The sequence below is a fragment of the Saccostrea echinata genome, unplaced genomic scaffold (genome assembly GCF_033153115.1).
Source record: "Saccostrea echinata isolate AGI-Se365-2 ecotype Australia unplaced genomic scaffold, CSIRO_AGI_Sech_v1 ptg000042l, whole genome shotgun sequence".
Taxonomy (NCBI): Eukaryota; Metazoa; Mollusca; class Bivalvia; order Ostreida; family Ostreidae; genus Saccostrea; species Saccostrea echinata.
Genome location: NW_026889791.1, coordinates 3,624,283 through 3,637,636, shown reverse-complemented (window position 1 = coordinate 3,637,636; position 13,354 = coordinate 3,624,283). Strand labels below are relative to the sequence as shown.

The following is a 13,354-nucleotide window of genomic DNA, read 5'->3' as shown; positions in this document are numbered from 1 at the left end:
TTTGTAATTTTGTAAGAGCAAGGTACAGTTTCAACATGAAAATATAGGAGAGTGTTCAAAAATATTCTAGAACCACTAAGGAAAATGGTGTTCTAAGGTTTACTCCCATTACACAAATCTTGCCCTGTGTTTTTCTTAAAAAATGAAAGTGATGTAAAAAATTAAAACTCATGCTTTCTGAATCATTGAAATTCCATGCAGAAAAATCATACAAATCATTTTTCTCACATGACCTTCTAAATGCTAATTGTGACGTCATAAACTTGTGCATTTTCCATTATTTTCTTAAAAAGTTGCAGAAGACACCTATATTCAATGGAATTTTCATTCAGATAATATTGTCTTCAGGCATCGCCCACAAAGATTTTGAGATACATGTATGTGATTTTTCAAAGAATTTAACACAACATATTCAAAAATTAAAGTGGGCGACAGCTGTGGACACTATTTTCTTAAGGAAAATAACCCTTGAAATGAGTCATTTTGAGGCTTTTTCTGTTTAAAATAGAGAAATGCATCAAATTAATGACGTCATATTACCAGAATGGTACTCCTTCATGCCATATTCTTTCCTGATTTATCACAGTCACATACTCAACTAATATTTAAGCCAGTTTCAAAACTTTTTGAAAACATTAAATTTTTAGGGCAAATTAAAGCTAAAACCATACCCTCTTCTTTGTAATTTTATATTTGTATTTAATTTTATATTCCAGGCAATTACTCTTGCATAATATGATAGAGCATCTTTTTCAAAAATAGTAAATCATGCAAAATTGTTCCTGGCAACATATTCCAAATGCCAACGTAAAGACAGTCGCTATTTACCCCAAACGCTTTCTCCAATAAGCTAAATATGTCAGAGGCAAGTTTTTAGTTTGATAAGTGGTATAAATTCTATATGGAATAAAACGTACGCAATGTTCGATCTTTGAACTGATTTGCGTGCAAGATTCATCTAAAAATGGAGTATTTAGCAATATTCATCGCAACATAGTTTTCCTCATCCAGACACAAATTTGCGCAAGACCACTTAAAACTGGATTTTTTTCTTCCTTTCTTCAAAGAGATTTAATGTTATACAATGTAACAAAATAGCCTTACCTCCACAGCATTGAGAAAATCACCCCCGGTGCCAAACAAATGAGAAATAATGAGAAAAAGATTTTTTTACACAGAGTCACGATTTCCAATTCAAAACAGCAATATATAATGTGGGACCCCGACAAGGTAATCATCAATAGACATCGATAGAATTCTACAATGAGAGAAATTAGCAAATTATCTTCTGAAGTCTTAAAACTGGAGGATGAGCCATGAAAAAATAAAAGATTGAACCATTTAAACCTAAATAGCGATTTTTTCCTTTGATAATGCAAGTATCAGCTGACATCTGTATATTTCGTGTACATGTATATTTCAGTCCAATATCATATTTATTATCGGCAGCACGATGTGGCTTCATCTTAAAGTGTAAGTTCTTCTGAGACTGAATGTACTTGCTACAAAAAATGAAACTTTACAAACACGACCGTTATTCATACGCTCGTGTGCACAAACTCATTAGTTTGTGTTATATCCAAATCTGAGAATGAAATTGAATGAAATTTTAAAATTGAATGACTGAGATTGATATGTTATTCCAAGTCTCTCTTAGACGCTTGATTATACTCTTCAAGAGTTGTCATTCTTGCTTCGCACCAATCCAACTCTTTGGAAAGTGGGATTCATACACATGACTTACATTTACAAGATATTAATTCCTTGTACTTCTTAACCCATAAGTATCCAGCTATAGATATATAGCATGGACGATTGTACTTTATACGTCACATTACATCTTTTATTAATACAGATCTTATATACCCAAAATTATACCAGAATTGAATTGGGATATCATTTTTTATATAAAAAAAATGTGGTCTCCGTTATTGCTTGAATTTACACAGAAAAGTATCAACCCCAGTCTTGGAGACTGCGAGTGTCCAACATCTGCCTGGCGTCAAGGACTTGTGGACATCTGGAGGTACATGTACATGTAAGACCTTTTATACTGTAATTTCCTAATACCGACAGAGCATACTTTAAGGGTAAAATAAAACAACTGTTTTATTCTAGAAGATTTAAACTAAAGCTAATAATAATCATTGATTGATTATTACATGTAGTACAAATATTTACTAATCCGACTCCATGACTTTAATCTTTAACAAATTAATATTGACTTTTTGTAAGAGCGTTTTAATAATGTAGATAGTTGGAATTTGTTGAAAGACAGCACCATTAAAAGAGGAGTCGAAGAAAAAGTTAGAATATAAATATCAACTATACGAAGTACATGTAAATTTGTTTAGTAATTATATATTTTTTCATAACAGTTTCCGCTTTTTTTTTTATAAACCACTTCGCGGTTTATAAAGCGTGAACTGTCCCAACCCATGTTATACAATATAACTTTAGATATTATTCCTTCCTGAAATGTTGTTGGATGGTGACAACATGGAACTATTTGTGGCTCCTTTTGTATTTTTGCTAAGTATTACATTTACTTCAATTTTAAAAATGCAACATTAAGAAGCTTCAAATCAAATTTCTTACTGCTGCAATGTGTTACTTCATTATTGTAAATGTCTTTGATTCCACGTGTATAATATTTAACGATTTTCCTTGAAAACAAAGTTATGGTGAACTATTTATAATATCTTAGGAAACTAATCTTAATCTTATCAATAGTTAATATTGACATTCAGTAAAATTTTTCTTTATGAAATCCATTGGAAATCTACAACTTTCAATCTCCTATAGAACACACGAAACCTTGTCACTGCGCGGTAGAATACACAGTGAGAACTAAATGCATTTTCAATATTCTAGGAACACCAAAATGTATATTGTTTTGGCTCAATTTAATTGAAAAAAAATTACCCTATTAAATTATAACTGTACGTTTAAAGTCAATCTGTTATTTTTTCCCTAGCAATATTCATTTGCGTTATTTAACTTTCCACCTAACAACGGCTCTTACGTTTATTAAGCACACCAGTTCCGAAAGGCACCAAATTCATAATAAAGATTAATGAAATTAACAATTATGAAGAGAGGAAATTAAAGTATGAAATATGAAGATAACCAACAGAATTCAATCTCGAAAGTCCAATTAAACGATACAAATTTGGAACATAGCAAACACAGGCCTCAAAATTTAGAGGAGGGATCAGGTGCCATGGAGGAGTGAGCATCTCCTGCCGACTGGTCACACCCGCCGTGTGCTCCTTGTCATGATCAGAAAAAATGGAAAAAATCCGTAGACAGTTCAGTGTATAAGTAATGGCCTAACAATAAGTATGAAAAATGTCAGTCAGCATTTGACCCAATGATAGGTTGTATATGCTGACAAGGTCATTGTATCGACCATAAAACTTGCAAAATGCTAACTTCAATCGAGACTGTGTTTATATCCTTGTTTCATCAACTTGTTTGTCAATAGCTTGCCTCGTTTTAGAAATTGTTCATACGTAGAGCGTGCTCTTGCGTATCGAATCAACTGAGAGACATAAACCCCATATGCAGGTTATAAGGGTATATTGTTACGTAAGTAAGGGAAGTTCAATTAGATTGTTGGGAATATTAAAAATTTCTAAAACGGACATATGATTTTGAAGAATTTCCTCCTTAGAAAGGGAGCTATGGATAAAAGTATGTAAATATAAGCATTAAATTCTTATTTTGGATTCTTGTCGGTCCTATAACAGCACCTGGCCGTGCCCACAAATTATCATACAACGCTTAACGGGCGTTTCTCAGTTTGTCGGCACGGCCACGTACATGTACTGTTATAGGACCGACGACATCCCAAAATAAGAATTCAGTGCTTAAATAAATACAACATTGATATGTCAACAATATTCACGATGAATTAATGTTCTCGGAAAATTCTTTGATCGCGAACATCGTGAAATTAAAACCATCGCAATGTATTCCACTTTTACCATAATTTAAGTATCAGTGTGATGTTTCATTTGATTGGATTACGCTTCTTAACATAAATTGCTTTGCGTTTATGAAGTGTAAATTGCCCAGACCCGGTTACACTGTATAACATGGGTATCTATTACATTCATTCTTTATATGTAGCATGGCATCTTTTAGAAGGAATTGGGATGATTTAGCACAAAGTATTCAGAGGAAGCAAATTAATTGTAACTTTAAAAATAAATGTAAATGTTGATGTAAAAGGTGAAGATAACAAATAGCGATCAATTTCACAAATCCCAATAAACAGTACCAAGTGTGAAGAGGGCAAAAACACAGACTGTGTCTGCCTGCAAATCCCAATAAACAGTACCAAGTGTGAAGAGGGCAAAAACACAGACTGTGTCTGCCTGCAAATCCCAATAAACAGTACCAAGTGTGAAGAGGGCAAAAACACAGACTGTGTCTGTCTGCAAATCCCAATAAACAGTACAAAGTGTGAAGAGGGCAAAAACACAGACTGTGTCTGCCTGCAAATCCCAATAAACAGTACCAAGTGTGAAGAGGGCAAAAACACAGACTGTGTCTGTCTGCAAATCCCAATAAACAGTACCAAGTGTGAAGAGGGCAAAAACACAGACTGTGTCTGCCTGCAAATCCCAATAAACAGTACCAAGTGTGAAGAGGGCAAAAACACAGACTGTGTCTGTCTGCAAATCCCAATAAACAGTACCAAGTGTGAAGAGGGCAAAAACACAGACTGTGTCTGCCTGCAAATCCCAATAAACAGTACCAAGTGTGAAGAGGGCAAAAACACAGACTGTGTCTGCCTGCAAATCCCAATAAACAATACCAAGTGTGAAGAGGGCAAAAACACAGACTGTGTCTGTCTGCAATCTACAATAAAAAAAATCCGTTAAGCATACAATATTTATGGCTTCTTACTTTATTTAACAGAACAATGTGTATAACATAATGGCACTGTCTTATATCACCAATTCTATATTATGGTGAAATACTTGACTACATATCTGTAAAATGCAGAACTTTTTTTTTAAATCATAAAAATAATGATACATGAAAAGTTTAGAATATCCACCAACTACTTATCATGTACATTGTATAGTAAATAATCATTCACTGAGCTCAACTAACAATTTATTACACGTTTTGGAGTTTCGCTTGACAAAAGAGGAATTTAACTATTTTAAGAAATATAAAGCTTGAAAGAACAAATTCCACTGAAAATTAAATTGAAATCCCACAAAAACAAAACTGGCTATAACATGCTACATGTAACTGAGAAATACTTTAAGTAAACAAATGGCTCGCCTTAGAAGATAAATAAGATTAGATATTGCCTGGCATACATGTAAGGTATCTTACAGAGGATCTGGATAAAACTTTGTCTAACATTCTTAAACTCTCTATAAATCTTGAAAAAGAAAGTTCGAAGTCCCGTCCTAAAGACGTGTCAAACATGGAGTACAATTACCTCGGTCGCTCAGGACTTCGTGTGTCCAACATTTGTTTGGGGACTATGACGTTCGGTAATCAACAGGTGGGTATGAACATTACTTCAGAAAGTTTTTTTTTTAATTTCCATGTACTCCTTCATCTTATCATTTTGCATTTTGTGCCATTTTAGAAGAATTTGACAGTGTCATATTCAATAAGTAACATGAGGGTAGGAACAAATTACCCTCCTCAATCGGTGGTGATTCAGGTATTTAACACTTTAAAAGTATGGAGGCTTTGTTCAGTCTACATACAATTTTTCTCTCACACTCAATCGAATCTCAATGAAAAAAAATGTGCTTACTGTTAAAATGTTGAAAATATAAGCAAATAAATAAATAAGGAACAGTGCTAAAGGGCTGAGATCCCTTCCGCCTTAAATAAAATGTAATGCACCACAGATACTTCGATCTGTTGACTTTTTGCTAAAATCATGTCACATTTTTTAAATTTAATTTTATATAAATCTTCAGCGGTTTAACTGAAGTATTCTCATATGAAGAAATACTCGAGAGTTATAACACAAGTTTTTTTTTTTTTTTTTTTTTTTTTTTTTTTTTTTTTTTTTTTTTTACTTAAGAATATCTCAAAATATTTTTGTGAAAAGGAACCTTTAAGTAAGTTTTTTTTTTTTTTTTTTTTTTTTTTTTTAAATATTAAAATTGATCGTGACATTTTCCTTTGTGTAGAAAGACCAACTGCAAAGTAGTTTTCATAATTTCAAATCCACATTACAACAAAAGTCTACTCCTTCTGAACCGAAAGCGTAATTTACATGGTTTTCCTAAGAGACAATACATCCTTGAGATTTTCCTTACTTTCTGTACTGTTTATTGGGATTTGCAGACACCTGTAACGTGTTTATCTGAACATATCTTAACCAGGGTTCTTTTTAAGGGATCTGATTTTCCTCGTACTCTGTTTGAGTAAAATGATTAGGCGATAATAATTTTCCTTAACTCTTCCTGAGTTTAATGATTCTGTATATATAATTAGAAGACAATTAAACTATCAGAGGTTTTACCGGGTGCTACAGTATTTTTAAAGGACTAAATGTGACTGGGTAACCCGTCACCGCGTATTCTTGGTATAAGGGTTCCTATTAATATAGTGAATCAGGCGCCTCGATCTAATAAGATCTACTACCTCCTGAAACACAAATTAATTCCCCATATACCACTGCCGCTGGAGAGCTATTATAAATTCCTACCCTAGCCCTACGTCTTCTATTCTTTTCGTCTTCTATGCGTACTCTGCAAACTTCACAGCAATTCTCCCTCAGCTGCCCGCTGCACTGACTTATATACCCTTAGAACAATCTATTTCCAAAGGGGTGTCAGGTTATTCCATTTCATGGGGGGTGTTCTATTACGTTTCTACTACGTTTCACAACGTACATTTACTTAAAATTTGCATTTAGTCATTTTCATGTGAAAAATTGTTTACTTAAAAGAGGCAACATTTTTATCTGAAATGTTTTTTATTTCTAGATAGGGAAATTAGACAAAGATGCCTCACATAAAGTCCTGGATCGGTTTGCTGCTCTCGGAGGAAATTTTATCGATACTGCAGATGTCTATTCCAAAGGAGTCTCTGAGAGTATTATTGGCGAGTGGTTGGTGCGGTGCGTATTTTAGCTGAGAAAATGTAGTTAAATTATTATAAAACACGTAATACGAGAGGTCGTTTTTGATAAAAGTTTGTTTGGAATCCCTGATCGTCTGCAATTAATGAAAGGTGACGATTGAAATGACATAGCTTGTTAAAAGACAATATTCAAAAACAATGTTATTTAGAAATCCTACAGAGCATAGAAAATTCTGTCTGAACAAAGGTATTTAATTTTAAAGAGGATAAAATTTATAGTCTAGTATATTGTAAAGATCATGCATGATATAATTCTTTTGGAGTGATAATTTTTCTTTAAATTAGGATTTCTTATTGAGTTGTACAGAAATAAGACAAGTATACAATGAGTTGGACATTTGTCATTGTCTTCGTTTCCTTCATGTAACAAACTTAACGTCATACAACGAACCAGAACTAAAGCTTACTTAAATACATGTATGTACAATGCAGCGTCACACATTTGCAATTATGGACCATTTAAAAAAAAAGGTTTTAGAATTTTAGAGAATATGTTTTTTTTAAATATGGATTTATGTGAAAATCATATAAATTATGAAGTCAAGCGATAATAACGTTAATTAAATTTTTCTCTAATTATTTCCTTTAACAGACAAAAAAGGGAAAATTTTGTGATAGCCACGAAGGTGCGAGGGGACATGGGGGAGGATGTAAATAACGTCGGGTTAGGAAGAAAACACATCATGAAGAGCTGTGACGCCAGCCTTAAACGTCTGCAGACAGACTACATTGACCTCTATCAGGTTACTAGGAATTTATGAATCAACTTTTCTTCTGTAAATATAATCAAAAATTTTATAAGATTAAAGTGTTAATTTCAACCATGTCATGTTATTTCATTTTCACAGGCCCATAAGAAAAATACAAATATAGAAAGTTTCTCTTCAATGCGTTGGGATTTGCGTACATGCTAAATTGTGTCCACGGTTTATACATGTATATCCAAAATAAGTAATATGATTGATTTGATCAAATAATCAATAAAAGGCATTTGAAACACATCAATTTTGCTTTGAAATATTATAATTAAAAAAAGTCAAATAGCATGTACATGTGGTAACTTTTTGAATTTTGATTTGAAATAAAATGAAAAAGTCAAATAAGAAGCATGTGGGAGCTTTTTAAATTGACAAACGGATTATGGTTCAGGTATTTAGTTATTTTTTTCTATTTCTTTCATATACACTGGAGTTTAACGCAACCAACAACTTTCTAATAAAAAGTCATTATGATAATGAATATCATTTGATTAATTTATTTGAAGATTACAAGTGTACTTTTTTCTGTGCACATTCAGCAAACAACAAAAATCGTATTTGCCTATAAGCTTAAATAAGTTTTTTTCCCCCAGATTTTTCCTGTAAAGCATACTTGTCTTTTTTGACACTCTATGAGACAGAGCTATTGCATTATAATTAGATAAACTTGAGAAAAATTAAGAGGATAAATTTAAAGATGACAATACACTGTACATGTACATGTATTTAATCCATGTACCTGTATTTCAGTCACAGAATTAAAATAATACACTATTAGAGATAAATTTATTTATTCTAACTTGCAATTCCTCAAACTCCGGATGCCGACAAAGTAAACTATATTGTTGCTGTACAGAAGAGGAAAGATGATAGCAGTAAGAAATATATCATTTATTAGAGATAAATAATTAGAAGCCTATACCCGGACCACAAATCTTTATTTTTTTTTTTTTCTTATTCTGTTCAGCCAAAGGGAAAAATCAAACGTTTCAAACTTTGCAAGATTTTTAGCGCTGTTGCATGCAAGGTTTGATGTAAATAAAGAACACACTATTTAAAAAGCTAATCCTAACAACCCAGCGAGCATATTCCTTCCATAATAATATGGAAAATATGCTTTCAATGGGTTCTGTATACATGTATAAATAAAAACTTCCCTCTCTTGCCTGTATTAATAGCATCAGGCACCTTAATTTTTAGCTTAGCTGAGCCAAAGGCTACAAATTCTACAATGCCTGAAGTTTGGTATACTTATCTTGAATAAAACTGATGGCAATTAATGATTTCAAAATATTTAGATTTTAACCTTTCTCTCTTGCTTCTGTCTTAATCATAGTAATTACAGTTTGAGAAATAATTTGGGTGCCATTTGCTTTTTGATGATGAATATTTTACGATTCATGTTCAACAGGTGCACGTTTGGGACAATGCTACTCCCCCCGAGGAGTGGTTAAGGGCGCTCAACGATCTGGTAACATCCGGTAAGGTGCGATACATCGGGTTGTCTAATCTTTGTGGCTGGCAGCTTCAGAAGGTGGTGGATCTCTGCAAGTCTGGGAATTACCCCTCAATAATCAGTCTCCAGGTATGTATGGTGAAACACAAACAAGACATTTACAGGGCATATATTCCTTAGTTGCCTTTTTCTTGAAGGTAATCATAAAAGAACATATCTTAAATTTTTATATTCTCATTTCAAGTCAAAAGATTTTTGCAATACCTTCATAAATTGGAAAATACAACTTTTAAACAGAAAAACAACAAATAGCTAGAGCTCATATACATAATACATGTCTTCCAAATGGTTGTCAGTAGTTTTGTCAAAAAATGCCTTTGTATAGTGATGTTTGAAAGTAAACTGCTATCATCTTTCCTCTTCTGTACAGCAACAATATAGTTTACTTTGTCGGCATCCGGAGTTTGAGGAATTGCAAGTCTGTAAGAATGAAGGTCTTGGTGTGTTACCTTGGAGTCCTTTAAAAGGGTAAATTATTTTATAGCAGTCCTTATTTAAGAACTGGATTTAATCTTTTCTTTTGTCTTCTCATGTTCATGAAATAATATTTCAATCAGCTGAAAAGCGTTTTTATATCTTGATCAGTATTAAGCCAAAATTCATTTTAAAATAATGAAACGTTAAGCGAATATATTATACCATGGTTTGAACTCCATTCTGGACCTCGCTTCATATCATTGGCATACCAATTTTAAGGTGAATGACTTCAAAAAAGTAATAACCACTGTTGACATGAAGTAAAAATCTAAAACTCAAAATATCTGTTTCCCAAAGTTCTTGCAAGTTCTAAAACTTCAACTCAGGCATTTTTCTTTAAATGTTTAGGGAATAAGTAACATTATAGCACGTAAGTATAGTATAAGTATTGATTTAAAGGAAATAACATTCCTTGATACTTAATAAATAAGCTATTATCTTTTATCAGCAATGGAAAATCTGTATTTATATTTGTTTTGTCTTAGTGATACCGGTAGTGCGCTTCTATTAATTGACACCTATGATTAAAATAATGATTGAAACATAAATCAAACAATAATTTTTGAGAAATATCAGTTTTATGAAATTGAATTACGTTGTCTTTCTGATTCTCATGAATAATGATAGTATAATGATAGTTCTTGTATTAAAATTTAGGATTGTTTTGAGCACAAATGAATAAATTATATGAAATTCTTTTCTTAGTGGAATGTTGACGGGTAAATACAAACGTGGGGTACGGCCACCCATGGCAGCTGGGCGAATTGGGCTTGTGGCCCAGGACGAGTCCAAGGCATTACAGTGTGCTCCTGCTTGGAGTCAATATGACGAGAATGATAGCTTTTGGAAACTACTGGAAGCCATGGAGAAGATTGCTAAAGAACATGGTACAGTCAATTAATGTTTATGCAGTATTGCTTAATTTAGCGTACATTAAGGTAGTCCGATTCCCAGGTTCTGAAAATCAGGAGTTGGGTAAATGAAAATGCTCACAAAAATCTCTCTGAATTCTCAGAGTAATGAGTATTTACCTGTGGTATTTCTTATCGCAAATCTTGCTTGAAAGTATAAACTACAACCGAAATAGTGATGTGTTGAGTGACGACACTGTTGAGTCAGACTGAAATACAATTGAATCTGACATACCATTGCAAAATCCAACAAAGAATCTGATTGGTGCATTTTTTATAGGGTCACATTCTCAAATGTATTGCCGAAAACGTGGAATGTTTCCAAGAAAGATAGAAAACGCGGAGCAAATACATGTAGGATAAAACAGTTTTTGTCATTGAACAATATACATACTGTATCGTATGTGAAAGGAATATCACATGCTGAAATATGATTTATGTATTTTTTTTTTTCAAAAAGTCAACATAAGTTTTCGATCTTCAAACATGGCTACTGGCTAGGCCGTTGGACGAGTTTCAACTATATGTAGGCAAAGGATACCACACGAGAGTGGGCTGGTCCTAATCAACCAATTAAAACGCATGTTTTATAAAGTGTAACCCGTGATTCAAATTTTTCAATTGTCAAATCCAATAGTGTCATCACTCAATGCAACGCTATTTCGGTTGAAGTGTGTACTTTCAAGCGAGATTTGCGATAAAAGTACATAATTATAGTTAATCATATTATTATTCAAATTATCAAATCTCAAATTATTTTCAGGAAATGCGAGTAAAAGCACCCGCTATGCATTTTGTAATTGAAAATTGATCAAAAAATATATTTAAGGATAACAAAATTATAGGTGTCCAGGCATTTGGAGAAAATTGCATATCTTTTATACTTACACGGTACTTTAGTACTTCTATTTACATGTATTTCAAAAAAAGTATTTTCATAGTCCTCATCAAGTGACAATCTTTAATGATTGTAGATGTCACAAATTTTGAAACAAATATTTGAATATTATTAACCAACTCTATAACTAAACCACAAGAAAGTTTTTTTTTCGGACAGAATAAACTCTTACTTAAAATGTTCTTTTGATTCGATCGAATCACAACGTGCAAAATTTATATTCTTACTTTCTATTGTTAATCAAAGTTATTGTTCGGCTTCAGTGCACGTATGAAGCCATGACAAATATTAAATATTATGATCAAAAAATATCTTTTTAAAAAATTTAATTATTATAAACAACAATGATGTAATTGTCAAACTGATATCCAAACATTGTCAAATCAGAGGCCTTGGTCCAATTGTTTGGCCGAACAGGGGTTCAAAGTTGTTCGTTGAATTTTTTAGAAAAATCCTTATAAATTATCTTCTTAGACTCTAATTTGTTTAGTACACAATTAGAAGGTAATTCTTCACAAGATATAACAATCATGCGTATGCGTTGATGAAATAGAAGATACTTGCTGTGGATTTTCAGGTAAGACCATACCTCAGGTGGCTATCCGGTGGTTACTTCAGAAGGATGTGGTTCCGTCTGTTATTATCGGAGCCAACTCAATTGAGCAGCTAGAAGACAATGTCGGGGCGGCTAATAACTGGAAACTCTCAAAAGAAGAGGTAACGTTTATTTTCACAGTAGTGGCATTCATCATTTGAAATCTGCTTCGAAAAAAAAAAATGAATTTTTTAAATCCATCTTTATTAGATATGTTTCAATTCAGTTACAAGGAAGTAATACCAGTACAATGAAGCTGTCAATCCTCATTAACGAGGGAGAGAATATTTACCAACAGCATGAACAATTAGAAACTATCAAATTTAAAAGGTTTTCATGTTTGTTTTGTTTTATCTGATTACGAAAAGTGCCTGATTTCTGCATGACACCAGCGAGGAAACGTATAGGCGACAATACGTTTCATAAAAAAATGCATGCATGTGCAACAATATTTGTCATGTGTTCATTTATTTAACAATTCACTTAGGTTTCCCTGAAATATTAATATGGATGTATTTGATTTTATTTATAATGCAGTACATTTGATAGTCGTTTGTTATTTCTGAGATTTTTGAGATCGATTTCCAATCTTTTCATTCATAGATGGACGAGCTAGACACCCTCTCTAAGCCAGAAACTCCATACCCATACGAGATGGTATATCGCAGTAATATCAACAGAAAAAATTCCTTCTACCCTTATCCATTCGTTGAGAACAAATTTTAGATATTTACATGTATTACTTGCTTGTGAAGAAATGTGAACTACTAAATATCAAGCCTTCATTAATAGCTGAGATACTTTGTATTTCTGGATGATTTTGATTTTTTAAATTTCATGTTATAGTAGAATCAAGTATATTAATATAAAACTTCATTTTGAATAATATATATATATATATATATATATATATATATATATATATATATATATATATATATAGCTTGTTGTTTAAAAATTCAAAATTCTTGTCCTCAAAGTTGAGGAGTTCTTGCGTGTTATTGATAGAATTCCAGTATAAGGAAATTCATACGAAGGTATATGTAGACTATTTAAGGCGAC

General features: G+C 32.5%; 1 protein-coding gene across 1 annotated transcript; it reads left to right on the top strand.

Annotated features, from left to right (window-relative positions):
• The first annotated feature begins 5,342 nt into the window (after positions 1 to 5,342).
• Positions 5,343 to 13,142, top strand: LOC133201177 (1-deoxyxylulose-5-phosphate synthase YajO-like). Its single transcript, XM_061336961.1, has 8 exons — positions 5,343 to 5,533; positions 6,981 to 7,114; positions 7,730 to 7,880; positions 9,307 to 9,480; positions 9,782 to 9,879; positions 10,594 to 10,775; positions 12,275 to 12,414; positions 12,896 to 13,142. The coding sequence occupies exons 1-8, from the start codon at positions 5,453 to 5,455 to the stop codon at positions 13,016 to 13,018; spliced, it is 1,083 nt and encodes a 360-aa protein (XP_061192945.1). The 5' UTR covers positions 5,343 to 5,452; the 3' UTR covers positions 13,019 to 13,142.
• Positions 13,143 to 13,354: the final 212 nt, after the last annotated feature.